At 44.8% G+C, this 25,237-nt stretch overlaps 3 protein-coding genes across 3 annotated transcripts; 2 read left to right on the plus strand and 1 right to left on the minus strand.

Annotated features, from left to right (window-relative positions):
* Positions 1-6,568: 6,568 nt before the first annotated feature.
* On the plus strand, positions 6,569-6,845 carry F5147DRAFT_771194 (uncharacterized protein; the record flags this gene model as incomplete). The annotated part of the gene is made up of 2 exons (XM_041441203.1): positions 6,569-6,718; positions 6,771-6,845. 2 exons carry the CDS (start codon positions 6,569-6,571, stop codon positions 6,843-6,845), a joined length of 225 nt encoding a protein of 74 aa, XP_041295451.1.
* Positions 6,846-19,835: 12,990 nt separating this feature from the next.
* F5147DRAFT_791485 (uncharacterized protein) lies at positions 19,836-20,327 on the plus strand (the record flags this gene model as incomplete). Its single annotated transcript, XM_041443071.1, has 2 exons — positions 19,836-20,235; positions 20,287-20,327. 2 exons carry the CDS (start codon positions 19,836-19,838, stop codon positions 20,325-20,327), a joined length of 441 nt encoding a protein of 146 aa, XP_041295452.1.
* Positions 20,328-22,911: 2,584 nt separating this feature from the next.
* On the minus strand, positions 22,912-24,102 carry F5147DRAFT_771200 (uncharacterized protein; the record flags this gene model as incomplete). The annotated part of the gene is made up of 4 exons (XM_041441204.1): positions 22,912-23,219; positions 23,276-23,423; positions 23,480-23,767; positions 23,821-24,102. The coding sequence occupies 4 exons, from the start codon at positions 24,100-24,102 to the stop codon at positions 22,912-22,914; spliced, it is 1,026 nt and encodes a 341-aa protein (XP_041295453.1).
* Positions 24,103-25,237: the final 1,135 nt, after the last annotated feature.

Here is a 25,237-nt window from a genome sequence, read left to right on the forward strand (position 1 = left end):
TTTGAAGGGAGTGGTCATTATAGAGCACAGTGAGAGCCAGGATAGTGGCTACTAGGTTGTAGAGGTGGGAGCGATTGTCTGCAGTGAGCAGCAGTGAGGAAGGAGGTGTGAGAACCTGCCAGATCAACAGCTATAACAAAGGCAGGCGCACCTGCGGAAAGTGCCAGAATCAAAGGCGGGGCAGGATAGGTACTAGCTATTGTAGTGGTATAGAGAAGGTATGTGTCATATCCCGCATTCCGGACCCGGACCAATCACACAATCATCTCCAGACTTCCGGATCTGGTTAGCTTTTATCTTCTGTGCCTTTTCCCTTTAGTATTTCCTTTATCAGTTAGTATGCTTTATTTTCTGTCCCCTATTCATTTCCGTCTTCATTTTACTGAGTTCCAATAGACTAGTGTTAGGTGTTTCACATGCTCCATCCATAGCCTCGCACTGCACTGACTGATTCTCTATTATGTCCTTCATAGTATATAAACCCTGTAAATTCTCTGTATTTCTTCAGTTCAAATATTATCTTAGATTCTGCTCATTCCCTCCTCCATTCGACTTGAGTCTCTTCTTGTCATCTCCAACAGTCTTAGGATCGACTCCTATTGACTTACCACCTCCGCCTCTATCTTAGGTAGTCATCTGCTGTTTCCTTTCTAGTTTGGACATTGTCTGGATTAGTCTTATCACTTGTTCCCGAATGTTCACTGGAATTCCTGCGCATCGGACTCCGGACTCCAGACATTTTCCTTTAGCCCTCAGAAGTTAGGGGCATGTACTCAGGTAAGGGGTGCAGCACACGAGCTAAAGCCAAGCCCTTTGGATCCGAACCATTGAGCACGTTCTTAACAGTATGAGATGATTTGGGGCGAGGTTTAATGCTGGTGTTAGGATATTACTACATCCAAGCCTAAGTATAGTTGGTGAGGCACAAGATCATTAAGCCTAATAAGGCTTACTAATTGGACTAACTAGGTGGAGAAACTTTGCAACTCTGGGCTCAAACACTGTTTCATACTGGCTTCTCTCTGGCAACATAGCCTTGTCAGATTTCTGTATTTTTTTTACATAGCATGAGAATATATACCAAACCCTGTATGCTCCTGTTGTTTTCTTATTTTAATGTTGTGTTGTTGTTGTGTTCTCAAAAACTGGTTGGAACATTTTGCAACTCTGGGCAAAAGATAGTATGGTGAATGTCAATGAATGAGTTACACTGTCACTCCTTAAGCTCTGCATCTGAAACAGAATAGGTGGAGTGTGAGTAAAAGACAATAGAGAACAAGCAGATGACAGTAGTTACTGAGTGATTTTAACTCCACTTCAGAGTGCATGCTTGCTGATTGGTTAAAGATGTGTCATCAACTATAAAAATTTTAGGTTGGCTCATAGTAATAGTAGCAGGCAACTCCACATGGTCAATATAAAATTTTCAGACTGGCTCATGGTAATAGTAGTAGGCATATACAAAATGTGATTAGCCTGTTATTCAAAAAAAAACATACCTCCACAAAGTAAGTGTGACATGTCACCAAGTCACGATTAATTTAGCTTAGATAGTGGAATAAGATGGCAGGAGCAACCTGGACTGTGCCTGAGCAAAAGGAATTCCTAGAGACATACTACAGCGGGTTTCTGTTAGCACAACTACAGGCTAAGGTTTCACAGTACTAGGATCCAATATACCTTGAATGGTTCAAAAAGTAGCCAGAAGAGGATGTAGTGTTCAAAATAATCCTGTTGGCGATCCTCATACCAATGAGAATAAAGTTCTGCAGGAAGCACTTCAGAAGTAGAAACAAGTTAGAATATCCTCATGACAGGGACCTCATCAATCATAATGTACATACTAATGCACCTGAAACAGCAAATAAGAACTTGGTTCAATTATAGGTTGCAACAGAGTGGTTGTTTGGCTGTGAACTCAATGACTAAAGTCATTCAGAAGACATTGATGAATAAAGCAAAAGGAACTCAAGTTCATACCTCTGCTAAGATTTTTTCAACTATTGCCTATAAGGAGGAAGTATAAGAGCAGGTTTAAGATGCTATTAAGTCTGATGAACTTGTGACTAAACATGAAAAGTTGTCTACTGTTCACAGACTTACACATGAAGCATATAAAGCTGCATCAGCAGATATCCAAGCCTTATGTGTGTTACGACAAACGGTCGTGTGCGACTAGGATAATCTAACAGCGACAACCACGACAGTGGTACCGAGTGCTGAGAGTCGTCGGCCTTTACAGACAAGCAAAGGTTGCGTACTCGAACGTAGCTCGTGGTGGTTAACGAGGGGTTACACTGAGATGATAGTGGTTTACAGACAGTGAGAGGCGTCACTGAAGGTACGAGTCGATGTCGAGCAGGTAGCTTTAGCGGGACAAGGAGTTCAAGGGTAAACCTAGTAAGATTAAAGTAAGGAACGTCTACTGTTAATCTTCAACCTTATATAAGGCTACTCTTCGTATCTAAGCTCAGCCTAAAGCTGGGTTCTAATCTGCTTATCTACATGAGTCAGAGATAGTGTCCATGAGGCGGGCTTCTATCGTAGATAGGATCCATGAGGTACCTTCTATCAGTACATGAGGCAGCACGAGGCTTGCCTTCTATCTTGATAACATAAATAGGTCTTCTAGACCTATGTCGTCATGTGTCGTCACGTGCGGTCCAGACCGCTTATCTAAGCCGGCAGTTGCCGCTTATCATCTATCATCATCTATTGTCATAGAGCTGGTGAGACTCCGGTATCGTCTGTAGCCGTGCGGTGGCAGAGGGCTGTCTGCTGGCAGGGGACTCATGCCATGTTACTGTAACAATGTGAGGAGAAAGTACAAAAAGAGCATCAAGCAAAAGTCACCTGTAATGTGTAAGATGACAAATTCATACCTACCAATAAATAGTATGCAATATCAGTTTGGCTTTTGCCTGTAAAACTAATTTCACATTGCTTATGCATTATTACCAGGACTCTCCAGAAGTATACTGCTCTCATCACATAGTTCTTATAAGTCATCAAGGACATAACAGGGTGGAAATGGACTGTTATTGGTGTTGGGCCTGACCCTCATCTTGATGGTCAGCTAAATGCAATGAGATGCATTTCATATTCACTTGCTTGTTTTCAGAACACTCAAAAGCTCAAATTGGAATTCTTAGTTACCATACAGGAGTGAATAAAGATGGACTCAATTGGAAGCAAGTGACTCCAAAGTTTGTCGAGAAGCATCTCAATCCATACTTAGAATTTGTTGAAACACTGTTCTGTGAGTGATGTTTTCCTTGATGACTGGTCATGCATACTAATTGGATTCAATAACAGAACATATTCAAAAGTCTTGTGTCATTAACTTTGTTGCCCCACTCACAAATGATACCCCACCTATGACTCCATCTCTCTCGGATGAGGAACCTAGGTCACCAGAAGATATCTCACCAACTTCAGCATCATATGAAGCTGTCCTGCATGCTCCTATCATGTTTTCAGGCACCCTGTCTTAGGATGACATCCAACCAAGTGTTGATGACATCTTTGACAATTTCTCTCATAACCTTGATGACCTAAGTGCTTGCCTTATTTTCGACAACCAAATGTCCACTGACTTCAGCACCAACATCTATATCTCTTTATTCATACAACACCAGTGTAACCAGCATGCTAGCATCCAACTTTGATTTTAATTTACCTGACCACTCTATGTTATCTGGTGCAACTACACTAGCATCCACTATGGGACACTTGCTGCCAGACACTCCAATCACATCATGGAGGAAAGGTATGTATATTCTACCTGCCTTTGAAACACCTCCTTACCTTCACTTCCATACTACACCCACTATTGCTATTTTATCACTATTCTGTGTCTCCTTTCTGATGACTTTTCTTCTATATATCTACCCAACACTAGAGGCACTCTGGTTTTGGTTCCACCAGCAGTATCCTCTGCTAGTGCCTCTAATGTTAGGAACTTGGATTTTTCTCTTATGTCATCTATCATTGAGGTTACCCAGGTTGTAGAATAGCTGGCACTCATAGTATCTTCTGCTAGTGGTTCTGGTAGTGTTAGACTTGCGCCTGGTCATTGCATTGCTAAAGTCGATGATGCAGTTGTTCCTGCCGTTAGGAAGACGAAGTGTATGCACCAGTAGATGATATGTTTGGCACAGGCTGATAACATAGGTGACTCAGATGTTCCAAAGAGATTTGTTATTTTTGAGAGTCCTTAGTATTTGCAAGCACTAACTCAATTTCTAGGAAGAAAAAGGCTATGTGAGACTATACTACATATATTTCATGTTTTGTTGGTTTCATGTCACTGCAGGTATTTTCCTATTTTCCTTCACCAAACATCCAAAAAACATTGATTGAGAAAATAGAATTTTCCCCTCATTTTGTCTGTTAAAATATTGAAAAAAGTAATTTATGTTTCAATGATTTTCTGTGTGTGGGACATAATGCAAAAATTAATTATGTTCCTCCAAGGATAGTGCTGTATTTTCCATCTATTGTTCTTTAAATAGCAGCTTACAATAATATTAAATTTATTCTCTGTGTTTTTTCAAATATACTATATTCTTTGAATGTTCTGTGTATATTTGAAAACACAGACAAGAAAATGAACATTATTGTAAGCTGCTATTTACAGGGCAGTAGATGGAAAATACAGCATTATCCTTGAAGGAACATGATTAAATTTTTTCAATGTTTTGATAGATAAAATGAGAGTAAAATTCTATCTTCTCAATCAATGTTTTTTGGATATTTGGTGAAGGGAAATGTGAACATGCCTGCAGTGTGTTCTGTTAGTTTCATGTACCAGTACCACTGGTAATACCAAGTTTGTCTAGTAATGTTTACATGTCTTGTATTATTGAATTTTAGCATATTTCTGGTTGAGACATTGTAATTTGTGAGAGTGAAAGGCTGATTTCAAGGCAGACAGGACATAGTGTGAAATTTGACATATTCAGGCACAAGAGCAACCAGTCTTAACACAGAAATTAACAAGGCCTAGCCCATCAAAGGTACAGCAAACTATAGAGAAGCCTGCCTTACAACACAAAATCTCAATCTTTTGCTAATTCAGGATGTGGAGAACCATGAGATATATGGCAGATCCTGCCGAGAGTATGCAAAAAGGAGAATGACTGAATTAGGCTAGGAAATACCCAAAATAGGTAGCTGGATTGAGAAATGATGGAGCGGATAGCATTATGTATGGTGGGAATTCATTATACATCAGGAGTCACTCATCAAGGACTAGAGAGCACCATACATAACCATATAATTTCTTATCAGACTCAATTATATATAATATGGATAGTATAGCCTGGATTGTTGTAATGTTTGACATTATATTGCCTTATATATATCTTTCTTATCTGTTCACTGATTCACTGATATATTAGTAATTTTTTGTATGACTCATGAACCCATAAGTCATGGGAGACATAGAACAAAACATTTGATTTGAATCATGCCTTTGGCAGAGGAAAATACTATATAATTAAACTAAAGAGCCTCTGAACTTAACTACACTACTGGAAGAATGAGCCCCTAAGGGTGGGAGCTCCAGCTAGCACTAGCTAGTTTAAAATCCAGCACTCATAATTTGCACCCACATGGAACAAAGTAGTTTGTATAACTCATGAACCCATAATGAGTCTTAGAGTAACTACATGAAATACCAACTGTGAAAAAAACTTTGGCACTACATGGCAATTTCAGGAGCTTTGAACTCCGACGTATCACAATGATTAGACTTACCAGTAGAATCATCTACACTAGATGTGGCTCCTCACTGTGTCCCATGGCGCATCATGGCAGGAGTTGTGACTGGTCATAGATGTTGATCTTGAAGTCACTCAATGAAGTGTAGTAGTCATGAACTGATAGCTGATTCCTCTGCTCTTCCCAGTGCCAGCCCACCTGCCAGCACTGGATCAGCTTCAGCACTTAAGATGCCTACTATATACTGGAAGAAGAAGAACAGTCCATGTACTGCTTGCCTTATCAAGTGGTGCAAAATCAACCAAGATGCTCGATTAAAAATATTCTCCAATTCTGCTAAGGATGCAAAGGAGGAAGGGCACATATGTCAGCAAATGACCATTCAGAAGAACACCTATATGCAGTAGCTCATAGCATCTGTTTTTGCAAGCAATAAAGATCCGAAGGTTAGGGAATACTTTCAAGCACACCCTCTCACTTTTATGAAGCCTATTCAAGGCTGATTTACATCATGAGTTGCTTCCAGTGTTCCTATGTCCTTCAGTGTCGACCTGGCTACTAACAAGATGTTTTAGGCTATGCAAAAAGTATAATGACATCAATCTACAACTCAGTCAAACAGGTGCTAGGCTTTCATTTGAGAAGCTCAATGAGAATGAGAAAACGAGGAGGCTTCTTGGTTAGTACACTCTTTTTCTGCAGGCATACACTCTAACAATTTTGTAGACTGCCTCTTACAAACATTTACATGGTGGGTTGACCTCCACAGGTGGTGGAGAACCAATCCTGCCTATAATATATTATTTTCGACTGCCAACCGGGTCAGGATTTCAAGGCTGAGGCAATGGATGTCTTTGGCAAAGGAAAAGGAAAAGAGACTCTGGATGATGCAGATCGTGAGGATAATGAGGGAGGAGATGCAGATGCTCTCAATAGGAACCTTGAGCCAGGTGAAATTTTGGATGGCAAGGCCTATAAAGATGATGATCCTCCTGTATGAGTTGATAATTCTAAGTTATATATATTCTGTGATGATGAAGATTTAGGCTGGGATAGTCCAGATGATACCTCTAGCTCTCCATCTTCATGCTTCCTTTGCCCTCAACTTCCCCAGGCACTGACATCTGCTTCTTCAATTCATTTTCAACTATTTAACCTTTACCACTACCAATGCCCATTTATCACCCATCTCGACACAATGCAGCAAAGCATTTCACCACTAGAATCCAATGAGATCTCCCTCAACTCTCTCAAATCAGAGAATAGGCCCAAATACCCCTTGCCATCCACTAATACCACTGGTAGCAAAGCCAGAGCTGTGTCTATGCAGATGGATACCTCTGAGGACTCTGACACTATTGCAAGCTACATGATGAAATCACTTACTATGCATTCACACAAGGCCAGCCTTAGTGTTCATACTTCTTGTACTTCTGGTGGTCATGTATCATCTGATCAAGACTTAGATCAATCACTGACTACATCTCATAACTGATCAGTATCTCACAAACGGCCATGAGACCCAATAGCTGAGCTCACTATGAAGCTGAATGAAGCATTAGATACACTCGTTCAGTACATACATGAGGCATCCATAGTCAAGGCTGACCACAAATTCCTCAAGCTAGAGACCCAATTGGCAAGCAAAGAGCTGAAGATGCGCGAATCTCATGTTGAGTGTTGTAGCACTTGGATTGGTGCTGGGCACATATCCTGCCAATCTTACAGGTATCTCACATTGCACTCCTCAACATTCCTTTTACCTTCCGAAGGTTCCGTGCATTCTCCTGAGTTGTCTGAAGGTTGTCCATCCCTTTGCAAGGCCTGTTTACACTTCCGATCCTCCATACCATGTCCTGTCCATATCTGTTTGACTTTGCTGGCGCATTTTCACTTTGTCTGTCTATTATTGATTATGTCTTAGGGGCACACATATCATTGGCCCATTTAAAGCCTCGTTTATTTGAATAGTACATATGGTAGCACACCTTGTGTATTATTACATGCATATCTCTGTAGTGGCTCGCCTCAAGTCTTATTACATTTTGGATAGCTTATCTCACTACTACTTTCACCTACATAGTTTCCAGACTTTCATGCTATAGGATATAATCTGGCTCACTAGCTACTTGCACTTCACTTCACTTCCCTTGCTACAAGTCATAGTTAGTAGAGTCACTTTTGGATAGTTGTACTTCGGACAATCAATCCTTTTGTTCATTCAGAACGATTTTTTGGCTTGACTGCTACCATTTTGCATCTCGCTGTCTCTAAGTTCTTCCGATAGACTTTGCTTAGTCGTACTTTGCAAGTCTTATACTTTGACATACCTATCGTATTTCTCTCTTGGAACCTTCACTGTTCAGCAGAAGCTCTTTGGACACTTCACGCAACCTCGGACCTTCATTTCTTGACTTCGGACCACCTTTAGACACATTGGACAAGTACTTCAGTACTTCAGACATATCTTCAGAACATCAAATGCACTATGAGTGACCTTTCTGTTCTTTCTCCTTTGATCTTAACAAGATAATCCTTTGCATTGTATATCAAGAGATAGCTCTATAGGCAGTCTCTTTGAGATGAACATTACACTTGCACCTTGAGTTCTAAGGTAACAACTTTTGTAGCGCCTACACAGAATCAACTCTTTACAGCATGAACATGGACTCCAGAGCACAATAGCTATTCAAAACCATGAGCATGCAACGGCAGATAAATGGATAAAGCAGCTGGAATTGGAGATCAAGCTTGAGCAAGTAAGATTGGAATGTTTGATTATGGAAAGAGATTTGGCTCATCAGGATCCCAGTGCTAAAAATTACAACTAATTGCCTAATGTTTGTTTTGCTTTTGCTTCCCTTTCCTCACTGTTAACATTTTAGCTCACAAATTCTTTACTGTGTTCTAGGCTTATTCTTCATTATCGTAGGTTCAAAAATTATGATGTATGCTAGAAGAATATAATGTGTGTTAGTTGAAGTCACTCTGGCCACTGTATTTTCCTTGAGTTTGAAGCTTTAAGGTAATAGCTGGTCCTCATCTTTTCTTCTTGCTAACATGAGTCAGCAGAGGCAGTTCTCATTTCTTCTTTGGTGGCTTGGCTTTTTTGTCCTTATTATCCTTATTATCCTGTCTACCACACTTTCCTCACATCACTTATTCTAGGTCCTTAGGTAAATTTACTAAAGTATATATCTACTACCTGTCACTGTTGATATCATAGTAACTGGCCCATCAGCATGTTTCAAAAAATCCGTCCTTCAGACCCAATAAAACCTTCAGATCCAGCTCCTTCTTGTTCAGCATCATCCTCATCCTCCTGTTCACTGCCCTATACTCCATGACCCCACTGCCTTGCTTCCTGGGGAAAATGATTGAACGTACCAGTACTGCTAAGCTGTTCCTCAATATCGACAATCATATTATGCAGAATAAAGCAGCAACATGTCCACATATTTACTTCATAAAGGTCTTTTTGTGCCTATATTTGAACTCAAAGTTCATAAATTGCCCTTTCAAATAACCATAGCAATGCTTAGAGCAAACATGGACCTACAGATGTTGAGTTGACAGTTGTGACTCAGAGAACAGTTTGTACTACCTTCAACAGGTGATAATTTGATCATACATCAATCTACCAGCTGCTGGTTGCTTAAAAGGTACAACACACCATGGGTGAGCACCATAGGCTGAATCTGCCCAGATCCACTCATTTTCCCAAAAAAAATGTTTATAAATGACATACAATTCAAGCTTTTGCAAACACATTTGAGTTGTGGACACTCCTGGGGACTCCAGTCTTATAATCAACAATGCGCAGGTTGTGGGGCATAATTATGACCTTCTGAAAATGTTAGTTTGATTTTCTCTGCTCTAACTTATGATGCACTTGGGCTGACAATGAATAATTCAATTTATGGTCATAAAATCCCTCACCATGCCACCCAGACTTCTGAAACAGATTGAATGGTGTGCCATTAACACTAAGAAATCCACCTCTCCACTCTGGACAAGTCTGTTCTTCAACCCAGTCCTTTGCTCTCTCTCGCTCGTTTTGATCATCATAATCAAGCAGATCAAAGTAGATTACATTGTCACGGTGCTGAAGGATAGCAACCACGACACAACAGTGATAATTGTATACCATCTCACTGGCCCAATCCACAATATCTTCTGTTGTTGGAGCATTTCCATAGTGGCTGGTGCTATTCAAGAATATAGCAAGCTGTACTGGGACTGGCAATTGAGGGTTGCATGAGTTGTTATGGAATATAAGATGATTGTCAATTTTATTGATAGTCTCTGCAAAGACTATTATGACTTAGATAGGTCAAGCCATCAAGGTCTGGAATAGATGTTCTGTGGATGGAGGTTTGTATAGTGCCTCAATGAAGTAGAGGTTCTCCTCCAGCTATATTAGTAAGCATAGTAGCTCATCAAGATACAGGGCTAATGGAGGTACAGTATATGGCTAAGGCAAGAGTGTGCCTTAGAAGTGCAGTCAAAGATGACTAAGTTGGAAACTTTAGTTGTGCAATGGTTCAAGGGAAATCCTAGTTGATCAGACTAGTTCTGGGATACTACCAAGTAGATCAAAGTAAAGAATACAACAGTAATCTAGTTCTACTTATACGTCTGTACATAAGTGTTCAAGCTGAGCTCATATGAGTCATATCTGGTGAAGGTTCAATGATACAGTGAGGCACAAACAATGCTCCTGACTGTATCTATAAATGTTGTAAGGTCGCGCATTGCCTAGTCTGCTATACTTGAGACGACAAGTGTGTTCGACCCTAAAGGGGAAGTGAGTGCAGCAAGGATCTAGTAGTAGGCGCCGAAGGCACTACTGGTTGGTGAATGTGAAGCGCGGGAAAGCGCAGGTGCGCGCGGCACAAGAATGCGCGAAGCGCAGGAATGTGTGTGCGTGTATGCGGAAACAAGAGAGAGTAAGAGTGAGTTTGCTTAAGTGATGATTAGACACTTGACAAGAGGTGAGAGATGTAAGCTGAGAGATGTTATATGTGAGGTGCCGAGGAATAGATTTCAACTATGCTCTGCTGGGTAGTAAATGGGTATTGTTCTGGTTCAGTCCTCCGTCGTTCTCGTGGGTGAGTAAGTGAGTAATAGTATGTACTGCTGGCGCTTAAGTATGGCGCCTAAGCGCTGTCATGCGGAGCCGAAGTGCTACCAAGTAAGGTATGTAAGAATATATGTAAGTAAGGGTCCATGATAAAAATAAAGATGGAATGATATGCAAATGTGAGAAATGGAAATATACGCACTAGGGAACTTGGTGGACAGTGGATGGATGCTTCCGGATGGCTGGCGCTATAGGGCGCTCAAGCGTGGGAAAGCTCGCACGCATATACATCGTGAAGCGCAGGAAAGCTGCGCCTCATGTAGGAATAGCTGTAGGAAGCATACAGAGTGATGCTACAAGTTCGTGCTGTATACTCCTTGGTGAAAACTGCAATATTGCACAAGGAGAGGCATGAGTCTCTACACTGGGAATCTGTCTAAGTCATGGTGAGTCAGAGATAATGGTACATGAGGCAATCCCTCTAGGTAGGACATGAGGTGGACAGCCTCCAGTATCAGGAACTGGCCTTCTGGGCTGTGGTGAGGTCATAGCGGTCCAGACTGCTTGCATAACAGAGCCAGCATATCTCTGCTGCTCAGGATATCTTCAATCAATCTATATGAGCAGATAGATCTAGGTGGGAGGGCAGCTGCACTGCTCTGGTAAATTGGAGGTCTAGGAAATGAATCGTAGAGCAGGGACTCATGTTACTGTAACAGACTGGGGGATCAACATGAAGCTTATGACAGAACTTCTCAGGTTTATCCAGCGCCCACTCCTTAAGCAGATGTAGCTGTGGAGCACAGCTAAATTTTGGACAAGTGAAGAGGATCCAAGACTTTTCCACTCCATCAGCTAAGGCTTGGACTGTTGTGACACTTGGACCCATGCTGGGCAGGAAAGAGCCTATTTTCATATTAATGTCAAGGAGTATAGATCACTATCAGTTTCTCTATCCTTATTCATCCCTCATACAACGAGTAACCCCTGTGCAAAGCCGAACCCGCACTTTCCCATGCATCAGCCACATCAGACACACATTCCTGCGCTTTGGATACCTCAGAAATGCATTAGGAAGGTCCCTCGTCTATCCATAGTTTATCCAAACCCCATTGGTATGTGAATTTCCTTACCTCAAGGCTTGTAAAATGTGTTGCAGCCTTATTACATGTCCTTACATATTTCCTATATTTCCTATCCCTTCCTTCTCTGAGTGAGAGTCTTGATAGTATAAGTTGACTACTTCTAAGTATTACTGACTTACTTCCCTCATACTGGATACCTCTCTCTATAGGTTTACCTTTGAAGTAGTCCCTTGTAGTGTGTGCTTTTTGTACAAAGCTAACAAAGACTCAGCAGATGTTAATAGAACAATGCTGAGATGGGAAGAGATGTGAAGCAGGTACATATGGGTCTATAGAGGATCTGTGGCTGAGTGGTGAAGGTGCTGTACAGTACATAACAAAAGGCAAGAAGAGTTACATATTGGGAATGCGTGAATGTACATCAACACTTTTCAACCCCTATTAGGTTCCTTATACCTCTCTATACCTAGACTTTCCTCACCTCGCAATATACCTTTGCCCTCACTCTCTCCAAACCTTGTTCCTTAACCTCCCTATACCTTGTCCACACTTTCCTGCACTTTCTGCACCTTCAGCTGTGTGTTCCTACACCTTGAATAGCCTCGGATACATTCCCGCACCTTGCACATACCTTGCCCGCTATTTTCCCACGCTTAGCACACTCTCGGGTCACACACATCCATCATTGTTCTAGTAGCAATTTCCTTTAGGATTGAACGTGTTGTTTAGACATAGCAGCTAGGCATTAGCTTGACCCAACCTTTTCTTGCCACCCAGCAAGATTTTTGTTTCCACATTGTGTTACTGAATTTGATGAAGAGACATGAGTATGTTAGTATCTCTGTTCCATCTGTGGATGTCGCAAAGGAGAAATTTGACTTGCTAAGTGAGGATTCTGACAATGTGGACTGGCAATCAGAATCAGAATGATCACTATCATCTGAGTCTTCGAGTCCTTCCATAGTGAGTTTGACAAGTTCAAAGTAGCAAGCATATTGGAGATCAAGTTGCTTAGTAAGTCAGCATGCAGTGCCTGCAAGATCTGTTGTCGAGTGCATGTGCGAGGCATGATGTTTATTATTGTGATCATCGATTGTACTTGGCAATAGAACTGATACCTATTGTATTCTGGTGGAGCTTGAATACCTTTTGAGTTTTCTTTCAGTTAGGGTTCAGGGAATTTGGGGTGTGCAAATTTGCCCAGCTAATAATGAGTTCGATGTGGGTAAACATATTGATATATCATCCATGTACCTCCTCTGTCAGACCACCCCATACAACCCATGGCTACTTGTGGATAGAGATGGATCTGCATGGATATGGGTAACCTGTGTGGGTCACGGGTATGGGTACGGGTCAGAGTCTTGAGTACCTGTTACCTGTGCAGGTACTGCTGAGTGTGCTTACAAATATTTGTGTTCACACTTTTACCACCGCTTGACTCTCATCTCATGATAACCACACCCGATGTAGAGACTAACATCTCTGTGGCCTCATAGAGGTCTAATTCTCCAATGTCCCAATCACCTCCCAAACACAGCACGACCCGTATCTCATTTCTGCACACTTGGCGCTTCATCGGCCGCTCGCGCGCACAGGCATCTCGGTCACGCATTGGCGCACGCACCTTCGGTTCCGTCGCTCATCCTCCGTTTATCCATTCTATGTCCATTCGGTTCATCGGTGCGTGTTCCTAATTTGTTCTCATGTATTCTGACATATCTCTGGCACTTGCGCACATATTCTGTATGTTTCGTCATGGACCCTTATTTTACATATCATCACATACTCGCTTCGCTTTCCGGCTCACTTTAGCGCTTGACAGTGCTTAACGCTACTTACAATATATATACTCATGCCTCGATGTATAATGATTATCTTCCCTGCACAAAATGTTGGACTCTAAGTCTAAAATCTCTGTCGTATCTGCCGACCGACACTAAGCGCCAGAGCTGACACGAGCGCCAGTTCTCATATTCTTTATATAAAAACATCATCTTACCTGTCTCCCAACTCACTTAAGAGTCGCTGCGCTCCACCACCCGCACGTGTGCTTCGCTCACACTCAGCGTGCGCCATTGTACTCGTCGCTCAGTAGCGCTTCATAGCACTTTCGCTCATCGTGCTTCGCTCATCGTCGCGTGCCTCACCAGGCTTATCCGACAGCCTGGTTCAGTGTTTCCCTCCACTATTATATACAGAGGAACCTTCTCAGTAGCAATCCCCTTGGGCCGACATTAGATTTGCGCACAGAGGACCATCTGAGTATATTCATACTACCCACTACATAGCATTCTACATTCCTCACCTACAACTGGAGCCCATCGCGAGGGAATCATCTGAGAAAGCCGGTAGGGTACTCAGGCCTACCAAAGACTGCATAGCAAGAAACGAAGCCTTAGAAGAATTTAGAAGAGCAGTTGCCTCTTCATGTTTATCAACCATTCAGGAAATTTTGACTCCAGTTAAGCGCAATCACCCTCGGAACTTCTCAGAGCCCGCACGCCCAGATCTATCTCCATTTTCGCCGAACCCATTCGCGCCTGCATCGCCAGTCATGCTGTCCCCTAAAGAATCAGTACACGGCGAATCCTCGGACGACTTTGAATCACACGACCACCCCCGCAACTTACCGCTGGGCGCCTTTGTAGAGACGCCAAGGAACCCATCAGATCCTAATTTTGCTCCCCTCTCTCCGCTTACCCTGCTAACCATTTCTAGTGCAACCATCAAAGAAGAACCCTTATTGCGGTCACGCGCGCCCATATCAATCGAAGCGCCAACTATTAAGAAAGAAGAAAAGGAATCCCTTATTGTGCCAAACTCAATTCAGAACCGCACCGCTATATATATTCCCCCAGCCCCGCAAACACCTCCGATAAGAACCACACAACTCGCACCCATTATCAACACTCCCCAACCAGTAAAGATGTCAACAACCGTTAGAATGCCGGTCCGCGGCTCAGTCAAAGCGCCAAAGTTTGATGGCGCCACAGAGAACCTCCTCGCCTTCATCGAGGATTATGAAGCATGCGCCGATGATGCAAACCTAATAGGGAACAACCACATCAAAGGTATCATCCGCTACTTGCCAAATAGCGAGTGCGCGCTTTGGGCCGGTATGCCCGAAGCAAAGCTAAGCGACTATGACACATTCATTAAAGAGGTAATGGAAATGTACCCCAGGTGCGAAGGCGAAAAGCGATACGCAGTATCTGACCTCCAAGCAGTAACGCACAAATATGCGAGGTTGCCTATGTCTTCGCTCACGGAGCTCGGCAATTATTGTCGCGCCTTCCGAGAAATTGCTGACTCGCTGATCACAAAAGATCACATAGGGACGTCCGAGAGGAATCGCATGTGGTTACAAGGTTTTCCCAGCGACATCCAAGCGCTTATTTGCATGCGCTTAATGATCAAGTTCCGGATCATCACCCGCGCGACCCTTATCCCTTCGCAGATGTAGACAGGCCGCCAAATTCTTGATTCCAGGAATGGGAGCATCGGCCCCAGAAACCGTTGGTACGCCGGTATTAACGCCTGTACCCGAGCGCTTCTGCGACAATGGCTCGAGCGCCGCAGCAACCGGCGCAAGGTACAGTTGTAAAACAGGAGTATCAAGCGAGACGTCCTGGCAATTCACCACCGCATGGTTGCATGTTCTGCAGAAAGAACGACCATTTCTTGAGCCGCTGCCAGGAAAAGGACGCATATATCAGCGCCGGCAAGTGTAAGGTACACGAGACTTCTATGAAGCTCATATTGACAAGCGGAGATTGGATCCACGGTCGCGCAAGCGATGGTACCTTGAAAGATCGCCTCAACAGATACCATACTAACAAGCAGGCGAACGAGGCGCTCCCTAGCGCCAGTGTAACCACGGTGCTATATGTCCGTGCATCATCCGAAGTCGACGTCGTACTAGACGTCGACCCATCCACATTTATTCACACCATTGCGGATTCCAAATCTGACATAGACGAGGAGGAAGTAGACGTGTTACGCGCAGCACAAGCGCTTGCACTAGCAACCGCCAGATGCGATACCAAGCGAGGTACTGCAAAAGGCGAAGGTAAGAGAAAGAACGTCCAGTTTGATGGCATAGAACTCGTCAGCGAGTATCACGCAAAACCAGCGCCCGCATCTAGGCAAGCTGCCGAAACAGAGGAGATCGTCTCTCCTGCCATTCAAGCTTCGTCGAGCAAGGGCAAGGCGCCAGAAGTCATGAAGGCAATAACCGCGCCCACGACAACTGCGCCCCAGACAAAGGATGCGGAGAAAGCAACTGCCGCTCCTGCAACTTCATCTTCATCCTCACCCGGTTTAACACATACTGACCCCGCAGACTCAACACCCTCGTCATCAGCACCTTCGGCATCAAAAACGGCATCATATCGATACTCGCATGGACTGGAAGACAAAGACGCCGACAAGTGCATCCTTGAGCACCTCCTGGATAGCAGCATCAGCATTTCGACAAGGGAATTATTTGCAATACCGCCCGATGTCCGCAAACAATTCCATGATCTTACCACTACCAAGCGCATCATGGTCAGCACAGTATTGGTCAATGAGCTAATAGGACACCCAGTCTCAGATGAATGGATACACGACTACGACGCTAAGCGCTTGTGAAGCGATGACGGCCGAGTAGTCACAGACCATTTCGCACCATTGCGCTGCATCCGCGCGACCATGATCGGAGGGCGGGTAGTCACCTGCGTCCTAGATCAAGGTGCCGAGGTCGTCATAATGCCAGCCGCTGTATGGAAATCGCTCGGCGTGGGTCTGCAGTCAGGCCATCGCTTAAACATGGAATCAGTTAACACCAACAAGGACGCAACGTTAGGTGTTATCGAGAATGTACCGCTCGATTTCGGAGGAGGACCGCTGTACTTTCAAGTACAAGTCATACCCCACGCGAGCTTCGAGATCCCTCTCGGGCGCCCGTTTTTCAAACTAACAACATGTCACATGTTTGACCTCCCTGACAGGGAGCAGGACATTTTGGTTACAGATCCTAATATGTGCAAAGAACTGCGCATCCCGACGCTTACATGGGTAAAGCGCTGCAAGCACTGCACCAGTGGTCTCCCATGTCAGGAACACCCGTCGAAGGTCAAGGAAGAAAAGGGTTTTTAATCATCAATGATCTGCATTATCCATGGGGAGACAATACCCCGCATACATTCCAATACCAGTATTTTCCTTTGTCTTGTCTCAATCATTCTCGCATGCTTCCTGAAGTGCCGCAAAGTGTGTGCGCTTCAAGCGCCCAATTATCGCTCTTAAGGAGCATCCCCACATCATTTTCTGCATTCGCACAAAGTACCGTTTCTTCCGTTTCTCATATCGCATCGCAACCATCGGCGCATTATGCGCATTTATCGTCAACCCGTTCCGTTATCGATCAGGTGTCTATAAACACTTTTAATTCTTATTATTATTATGATCGCATGCTTCACGCACTGGTGTATAAACCAGTCGCGAAGAAAGTGCGCACGGTGCCTACCACTATGCCGCCAGAGTATAGGATAGTGCGCCAGTTACCCGAAAACCCGCTCGCCGGGTTACCAGACTTACCGACTCACCCCCCAGAATTTGAACCAGGAACCCGCTTCATGCGCGAACATGCTGAAAAGTTAGATTTAGATCCAGCCAATTGGCTATGGCCCGAAGAGCTCAAGCTAGTACACTGGCTCATTAGGGTTCACAAACTCACGTTCGCTTGGGCCGCCTCAATGAAACATATTTTCCACTGTACAAGATCCCGACAGTACTGCACACCCCATGGTCACAGCACAATATTCCGATCCCACCTGCAATAACCGGTGAAGTTGTTCGCATTATCAAGGAAAAGATTTCATCCAGCATATATGAGCTGTCGACAGCCGCCTATCGTTCGCGCTGGTTCTGTGTCATCAAGAAGGACGGCCATTCCTTGTGCTTAGTCCACGACCTACAACCGCTCAACGATGTCACTATTTGCGACACATCGGTTCCGCCCTTTCCCGACTTTTTAGCGGAAATGTTCGCCGGATACGTGGTGTATGCTATGTTGGATTTGTATGCCGGTTAAGATCAGCGCGTGCTTCACGTTGATTCGCGCGATATGACTATGTTCAGAATGCCCCTAGGGCCGCATCGTTTAACGATGCTTCCGCAAGGACACGCTAACGCTGTACAGGTTTACCAAGGCGACACCGCATTCATATTACAGCATGAAATCCCGGAATTCACGTCGCCGTTCATAGACGATGTGCCGATCAAATCAGTAAAAACCCGATACCAGAACAAGGATGGCTCTTACGAGACCATACCGGATAATCCAGGCATACAGCACTTTATATGGGAACACTGCATTGTCGTCAATCGCATCTTGCAGCGCTTAGAAAACGTAGGCGCAATGGTATCCGCAACCAAGTTCGTGCTAGCCGCACCATCCGTGACCATCGTCGGTCACAAGTGTACTTTTGAAGGGCGCATGCCCGATGAATTTAAGGTACAAAAAATTAGGGATTGGCCTGAGCCGAGAAACCAGTTGCATGTGCGCGGGTTCCTAGGCACATGCAGCGTTTTGCACATTTTCATTCGTAACTTCTCGCGCATCACGCGCCCGCTAATCAATTTGACCAAGAAAGATGTTCCATTCGAGTTCGGCGAAGAACAGCGTCAAGCGATGCAAACACTCAAGGATTCAGTACTAGATTCTCCCATGCTTCGGCGGATAGACTACGAAAGCAGCCGCGAAGTCATCCTAGCGGTAGACACATCGTGCATCGCAATCGGATATATTCTGCTGCAAGTAGGCGAAGACGGAAAGCGCTACCCCAATCGCTTCAGATCAATCGCGCTCAATGAAGTGGAGAGCCGCTACTCACAAGTGAAACTCGAGCTCTACAGCCTGTATTGCGCGCTACGCGCCATATGCGTCTACATATTTGGCATCGTCAATTTGACGGTCGAAGTGGACGCGAAGTATATCAAAGGTATGATCAATAATCCCGATTTGCAACCCAATGCGACCATCAATCGATGGATCGCGGGTATTCTTCTATTCCAATTCAATCTGGTTCACGTACCCGCCGCAAAGCATGCAGGCGTTGATGGTCTCTCAAAGAGACCGCGCGTAGATGAGGATCCAGAGGAAGCCGATGATCACGAGGATTGGATTGACCGCGTGTACTCATTTGGAGTTGCAATCCTAAACGAAAGGACACTCCAAGTAGAGGCAGCTGGTGCCAAATATGCTCTTTCCACGCACTTAGTGCTGTTCACGCAGCCGCCGAGGCGCTTACCAGTCTTATGCACTTTTCTTGATGTTGCAGAACCGATACCAGATGATCCGCAAGTCCCGCACTCTGAGAAAGCACAAGCGATAGATGAGCGTATGACCATAATAGAGCAATTCCTTCTCAACCACAAAAGACCCACTGACATTACAAATGATACATTCGCCACGTTCGTCAATCACGTGGCGCGCTTCTTCGTTCTCGAAGGCAATCTTTGGCGCTGCGAAGCGAACGGTAAACACCAGCTCGTGGTGAAACCGCATAAGCAATCTAAGAAGTAAAGTACGACGGTTTTCGGAAACGCACGGGCGCTCGCGTGGCTTTCATGTATTTCGCGTATTTCGCTAAAGGCCACATGGGAGCGCTTAGCTCGCTTAGACCTCTTTTTGGCAACTCGCGTGGTTTTCATTTATGTTGCGAGCGGCGACTCGAATAACGTCGCCCATTGGGAACTTAGCACGACGTTGGTAACTGTATATGTACATGGCATTAAATAACAATAAAAGATGTGTTTGAGCAGGGAAGGCAGATATGAGTTTTTTCCCTACTGTAATTGTTATAGTAGTATCTGTATACACACAGCAAATAATGAAACAACATATAATACAATTACAGACAGAGGGAAAACAAATATATGGTGACAGGAGATGAATGACAGAAGGCTGTGAAAAATCAAAAATCAAAGGAGACAAAGACAATGTGGACTCAAAAGCTGGAGAATGGGAAGACAGGAAAGTGGGAGAACGGGAGAACGGGAGACAGAAGGACTGGAAAATGAGAAACTGGGAAACTGAGATGGGAGACGGGAGACGGGAGACGGGAGACGGGAGACGGGAGACGGGAGACGGGAGACGGGAGACGGGAGACGGGAGACGGGAGACGGGAGACGGGAGACGGGAGACGGGAGACGGGAGACGGGAGACGGGAGACGGGAGACGGGAGACGGGAGACGGGAGACGGGAGACGGGAGACGGGAGACGGGAGACGGGAGACGGGAGACGGGAGACGGGAGACGGGAGACGGGAGGATGTAGGAGACAATTGGGAGATGGGTAGGTGTCAGAAAAAAGTTAGGTACCATTGTAATACTGCTGGATTACAAGTTTGGCTTGGCACCTTAAGAGGGCCTTACAAGGCATTTTAACGGGCCATTCTGAGGCACAGCGAGGCAAAACTCAATGTAAGGTCATCAAAAGGGCCCTTATAAGTGCCTTTTAATGGGCATTAAAATATTATCTTACCTGTTTAAAAGCCCTTATAAGGACACCCTCCAAATAGAGCATTAAAATGTCTTGCAAGGCCTTAAAACCCTGGGAACTTTTTTCCGACAGGCAAAGATGGGAAAATAAATACATTCAATGATACTGTTATATATTTTGTAATTTTGTCAGAATCCTGCTCAAAGAATGTAGAACTGACTGATCTTACTATGTACTTTATGTGGTGGTAGATTGTATTTTTAGTTTTTTTGAACTGCTCATAAATGTATTTTCAAAATTATTCAAAATGCACAATTTATTAGGATGCAGCCTGAGGCCAGGAAGCCAAAGGAGGGTTCCTGTGACGAAGGAACAACACTCATTTTCCTCCCCTGAAGGAGCGCTACGCGCTTCTTCGATTTGTGCCAAAGGCACAACAGGCGTGAGCTTGTATCAATTGCTAAAACAAGCGCACAATGACCTAGGTCATAAGGGTGTATATGCCGTTCGCTCGCGGCTGCTGTTGCGCCTTTGGTGGCCGCACATTGATGACAATATCAAATGGTATATGCGCACATGCCATGAATGTCAAATCAGGCAGACACTAAAGCTCCAAGTACCACCGATGGTACCGACGCCTGGAGGCTTGTTTCGCAGAGTACACATCAATACGATGAAGATGCCCAGAGCAGGCGGATACGAGTATCTAGTACAGGTGCACTGCGCGCTCACGTCATATCCCGAATGGTGCATGTTACGCAAGGAGAATACCAAGTCGCTCATGGCCTTCATATACGAAGAGCTCCTATGCAGATGGGGTCCTATCACCAAGATCATTACTGACAATGCGCCCGCTTATAGACTCGCTGCGGACATGCTCGCGGAAAGATATGATATCCATCTGATCCGCATATCACCCTATAACTCGCAAGTGAACGGTATAGTAGAGCACCGGCACCGTGATGTCCGGGAGGCCATCATTAAAACTTGCGATGGAGATGATACTTATTGGTATCAAGTTGTTCATTCCGTATTTTGGGCTGAGCGCATCACCGTGCACAAGTCAACGGGCTTATTGCCTTATTTTATGGTGCACGGCGTTGAGCCGATCTTCCCCTTTGACCTCGCAGAAGCTACGTTCTTAGTGCCGACGCCAGCGCGCGCGCCATTTACCACTGCAGAACTCATTGCTTGGCACGCACAGCAGTTACAGAAGCACATAGAGGATCTCAGCGCCATCAGGGACAAGGTAATGAAGGCACGCTACGTGTCTATCTGCGATTTTGAGAAGTGCTTTCGCACGACGATCCGCGATTACAACCATGCACCCGGTACCTTAGTACTGGTGCGCAATTCAAAGGTTGAATACGAGTTGAGCAAGAAGACAAAGTTATGATACTTGGGACCTATGATTATAGTGCGCCGCACGAAAGGAGGCTCATATCTGCTGGCCAAGTTGGACGGCGCTATCTCTAAATTACGCTACGCAGCGTTCCGCATCATCCCTTATCATCCGCGCAGCGATGAGCGCATTATGGTGACAAGCGTCACTGGTAAAGACGACGAGACTCTTGATCATTCAGCCAACAAGGATATTGAAGAACCCGATGAAGACGAACCAGAGCGCACACCCGACGTGTAGGGCGCAAACACTTCCCGCATATCACCCGACATCCTAACCACATATTCCCGCTTTCCGCATCACATACAAAAACACAAACAAAATATAACAACAAAACAATCACAAAAACATACCGTCAATTTCCATTCTCTCCATTTGACCCCGGGTTTCAACTGGTGACCTCAGTTTCCTTTTATCATGTTTCATAACGCGCGCATTGCATTGAACATACATCCAGCAGACTCTATTCTATACTGCCGATCGGGCGATAATAAAACCGTCAAGTACATACTGAAGATAAGTTACCTAGAAGCACGCGCATGACTACCCCATAGACTTTCCATTTCTAACACGCGCAGCCGCGCCGCGCCCCTTTTACTCATAGACTATACACCGACACCATCTAATAACAGCGACACACAGGGACATGCGAAGGAATAGATGCAAAAGGACGCCCGAAGAAGACAAGACAAGTGCGCAACTTGCGTGACCGCCATATTTCCATACGACTCTATAATCCTACATGCAGTGACTCACAAACTTCTTCTTAATTAATCAGGCCGGCGAATCGATACGGACACTGGAAATGGATATGGACACAGACGGATGCAACAAACGAGATATTATTAGGCGCACAAGCGCCGTGCGGAACCAGGAGCAACTATAGTACAAGGCACTTTGGCACCGACAAGCAGTTCTAAACTAAAGAAAGTATCTAAGAAGGGACCAGCGGCTTTCTACTTCTCTAGCATCTCGCCCATCTCCTTCTCCCAAGAACCCCAGTCGCACGCAAAAGAATACAATCGGTTGCTCATGTGGAGCAATTCCAACTCTTGCATGCAAGTGTGCTGTCGCAAGTCGACGAGCATCTCCTGATACTTGGCAACCTCTGTCTCCAACTCGGCGTTTCAAAGCCGAAGCTGCACAGACTCAATCCACGCCTCCTCGAGTTGAGCCTCAAGGTCGAGGCGAGGGCGCTGTGGCGCAGGCCCAGAATGAGCAGCAGCCGGACGCTTGGCACGCTGCACCATGATAGTCTTACCAGTACCAGTGACGTCCTCATCGGCGGTAGTCTCGCTGACTATCTCCACCTCTGACTCGCCAGCATCAGGCACAGTGCCAGTGTCAGTGGTGACAGTCGGCACGGTCGATTTTGAAGGAGGCACAACCTTGTCCTTGGTCAGGACAGGCGCACGCTCTTTGTTCTTGGCCATGACTACTCAAAAGAATCAGCGACCCGATAAAGAAGAATGAAAGAAGAAAGTTACATACCAAAGGAACATCCCTTCCTGGCCTTGATGCAAGGGTTGCACCTTGTGTTCGAATCTTCAAGGACACATTTAGCGCCAGATGCGGCACACCGCATACACGCCTCCGCCGGTTGTGTGACTGAAGAAGCGGTCATGCGCCCGCCAAAACGCTAAAGAGCGCGTCAGTACGGCCGAAAAGAGTAGAAAAAGTAAGAAGCAAACTCACTGGTCGCCCCATATCAGTCACAACAGGAGAAGGTTCCTTCTCCTTCTTGGTCTCCTTCTCCTTCCCCTTCCCCTTCTCTGAAAATTTCTCTACCGCCTTCACCTTCTCAGCATGCGCCGTGCGCGCAGTCAAAGCCGACTCCTCCGCTTTCTCCTTCCATGCCTTGACGGCCTTCGCCAAAGTCTTGGCGGCAAGTTTGCCTTCGTTCAGCTCTATGGAATCCGCATCGCCGATCGAAAGGTGCAACTGCACGGCACACGCCTGTTCAAAGACGGAAGTCATATCAGCCTAGAACAAGAGCAATGAGATAAAAAGTAAGTGGAAAATGAGGAGAAACTTACCATAGCGGTATTCCAATCATGGAACCACGATTCTTGCTCCTCCAGGAGCTCCGGTTTTGGAGGAGGCAACGTCTTCACGCAAACGCGCATGGTAGTGAGCACCGCAGCCCAGGACTGTTCAATCCGATCAGCAACGGATTCCTGTGGCTCCTTCGGAGGCGCAGTGTCGAGAGTGGCGTCATCCAAAGATGTGTCGCCATTGTTCTGGACACACTCCTCAGGCTCAGGAGAGGGTGAGGGAGAAGCAGTAAGCATGGCAGGATCAAAAATAGCAGAGGACATGATAGCAGGTGATAAAAGATAATCGCGAAGATGCGATGGAGTATTGAATGAAAGAAGAGAAGCGCGATGCGTGGCCAGCTTTTATGCCGGAAATGAACCACATTATGTCAGCACAATTCCACCCGCTCACCACAATCCTCACGACCACAGTGGATCTGCTCCACATCCGATTTGGCATGTTTCGCCCATGATCACGTGACTTTCCTCGTCGAGAATTCGCTAAGTCCATCCACCCCTATGTACGCTGACTGGGGACAGTCAGAAGCTAAGTTCCTATGAGATGTAGAGACTAACATCTCTGTGGCCTCGTAGAGGTCTAATTCTCCAATGTCCCAATCACCTCCCAAACATAGCATGACCCGTATCTCATTTCTGCGCACTTGGCGCTTCGTCGGCTGCTCGTGATGTCATGCATGGTATGTGATTCATACCATGTCAGTTATATATAGAGAGTGCTAAGGAAGGTATGAGAGACTGTCTAGCCCTCTATCACTGAGTTACCTCTCTGTTTTTCCTTTGATTCATTGTCTTATATTTTATTTCTCACTTTTCAGACTTGTTTTACCTTGTATTTTTATGAACATGTGACCTTCTGTTTATTTCTCATTGTTTATTTTTATTTGGCCTCTTTCAGCCACAGATTTGTTTGTTAAAGTTTTGTGTCTCTCTATTTATTTCTGACTGTTTATTTTTATTTGGCTTCTTTCAGCCACCAGATTTGTTTGTCAGCACATCATGTGACTGGAAAATAATCTGATTTGTAACAACATTCACATGACTCATCATGTTTTGTCATGATTCATCATGCTTTGTAAATTCTTTGTAAGATTACACTGTATTTGTAATGTACTTAGTAATAAGCTGATTCATCACCTGGTTTGTAAGCCACATTCTTACCAATCCCATCTGATAAATCATGCTTAGTAAGGGGGTTCCTAAAAGGTATAAAAGGACCCCATTTTCTCCATGAAATAACAATCCTCCCACTTGACTCTTGTCTCAAACTGTGTGAGATCACTAAGACATAAAGTGCAGGCCAATATAAGTGCCTTGAGGTAACATCTAAGATATCATTATCTACTCTAAGTTATATACTACCTTACAGGGGTTTGACTATATAACTTTCATTATCGTT

This window comes from Suillus discolor (genome assembly GCF_016758755.1).
Source record: "Suillus discolor strain FC423 chromosome Unknown F5147scaffold_14, whole genome shotgun sequence".
Classification (NCBI taxonomy): Eukaryota; Fungi; Basidiomycota; class Agaricomycetes; order Boletales; family Suillaceae; genus Suillus; species Suillus discolor.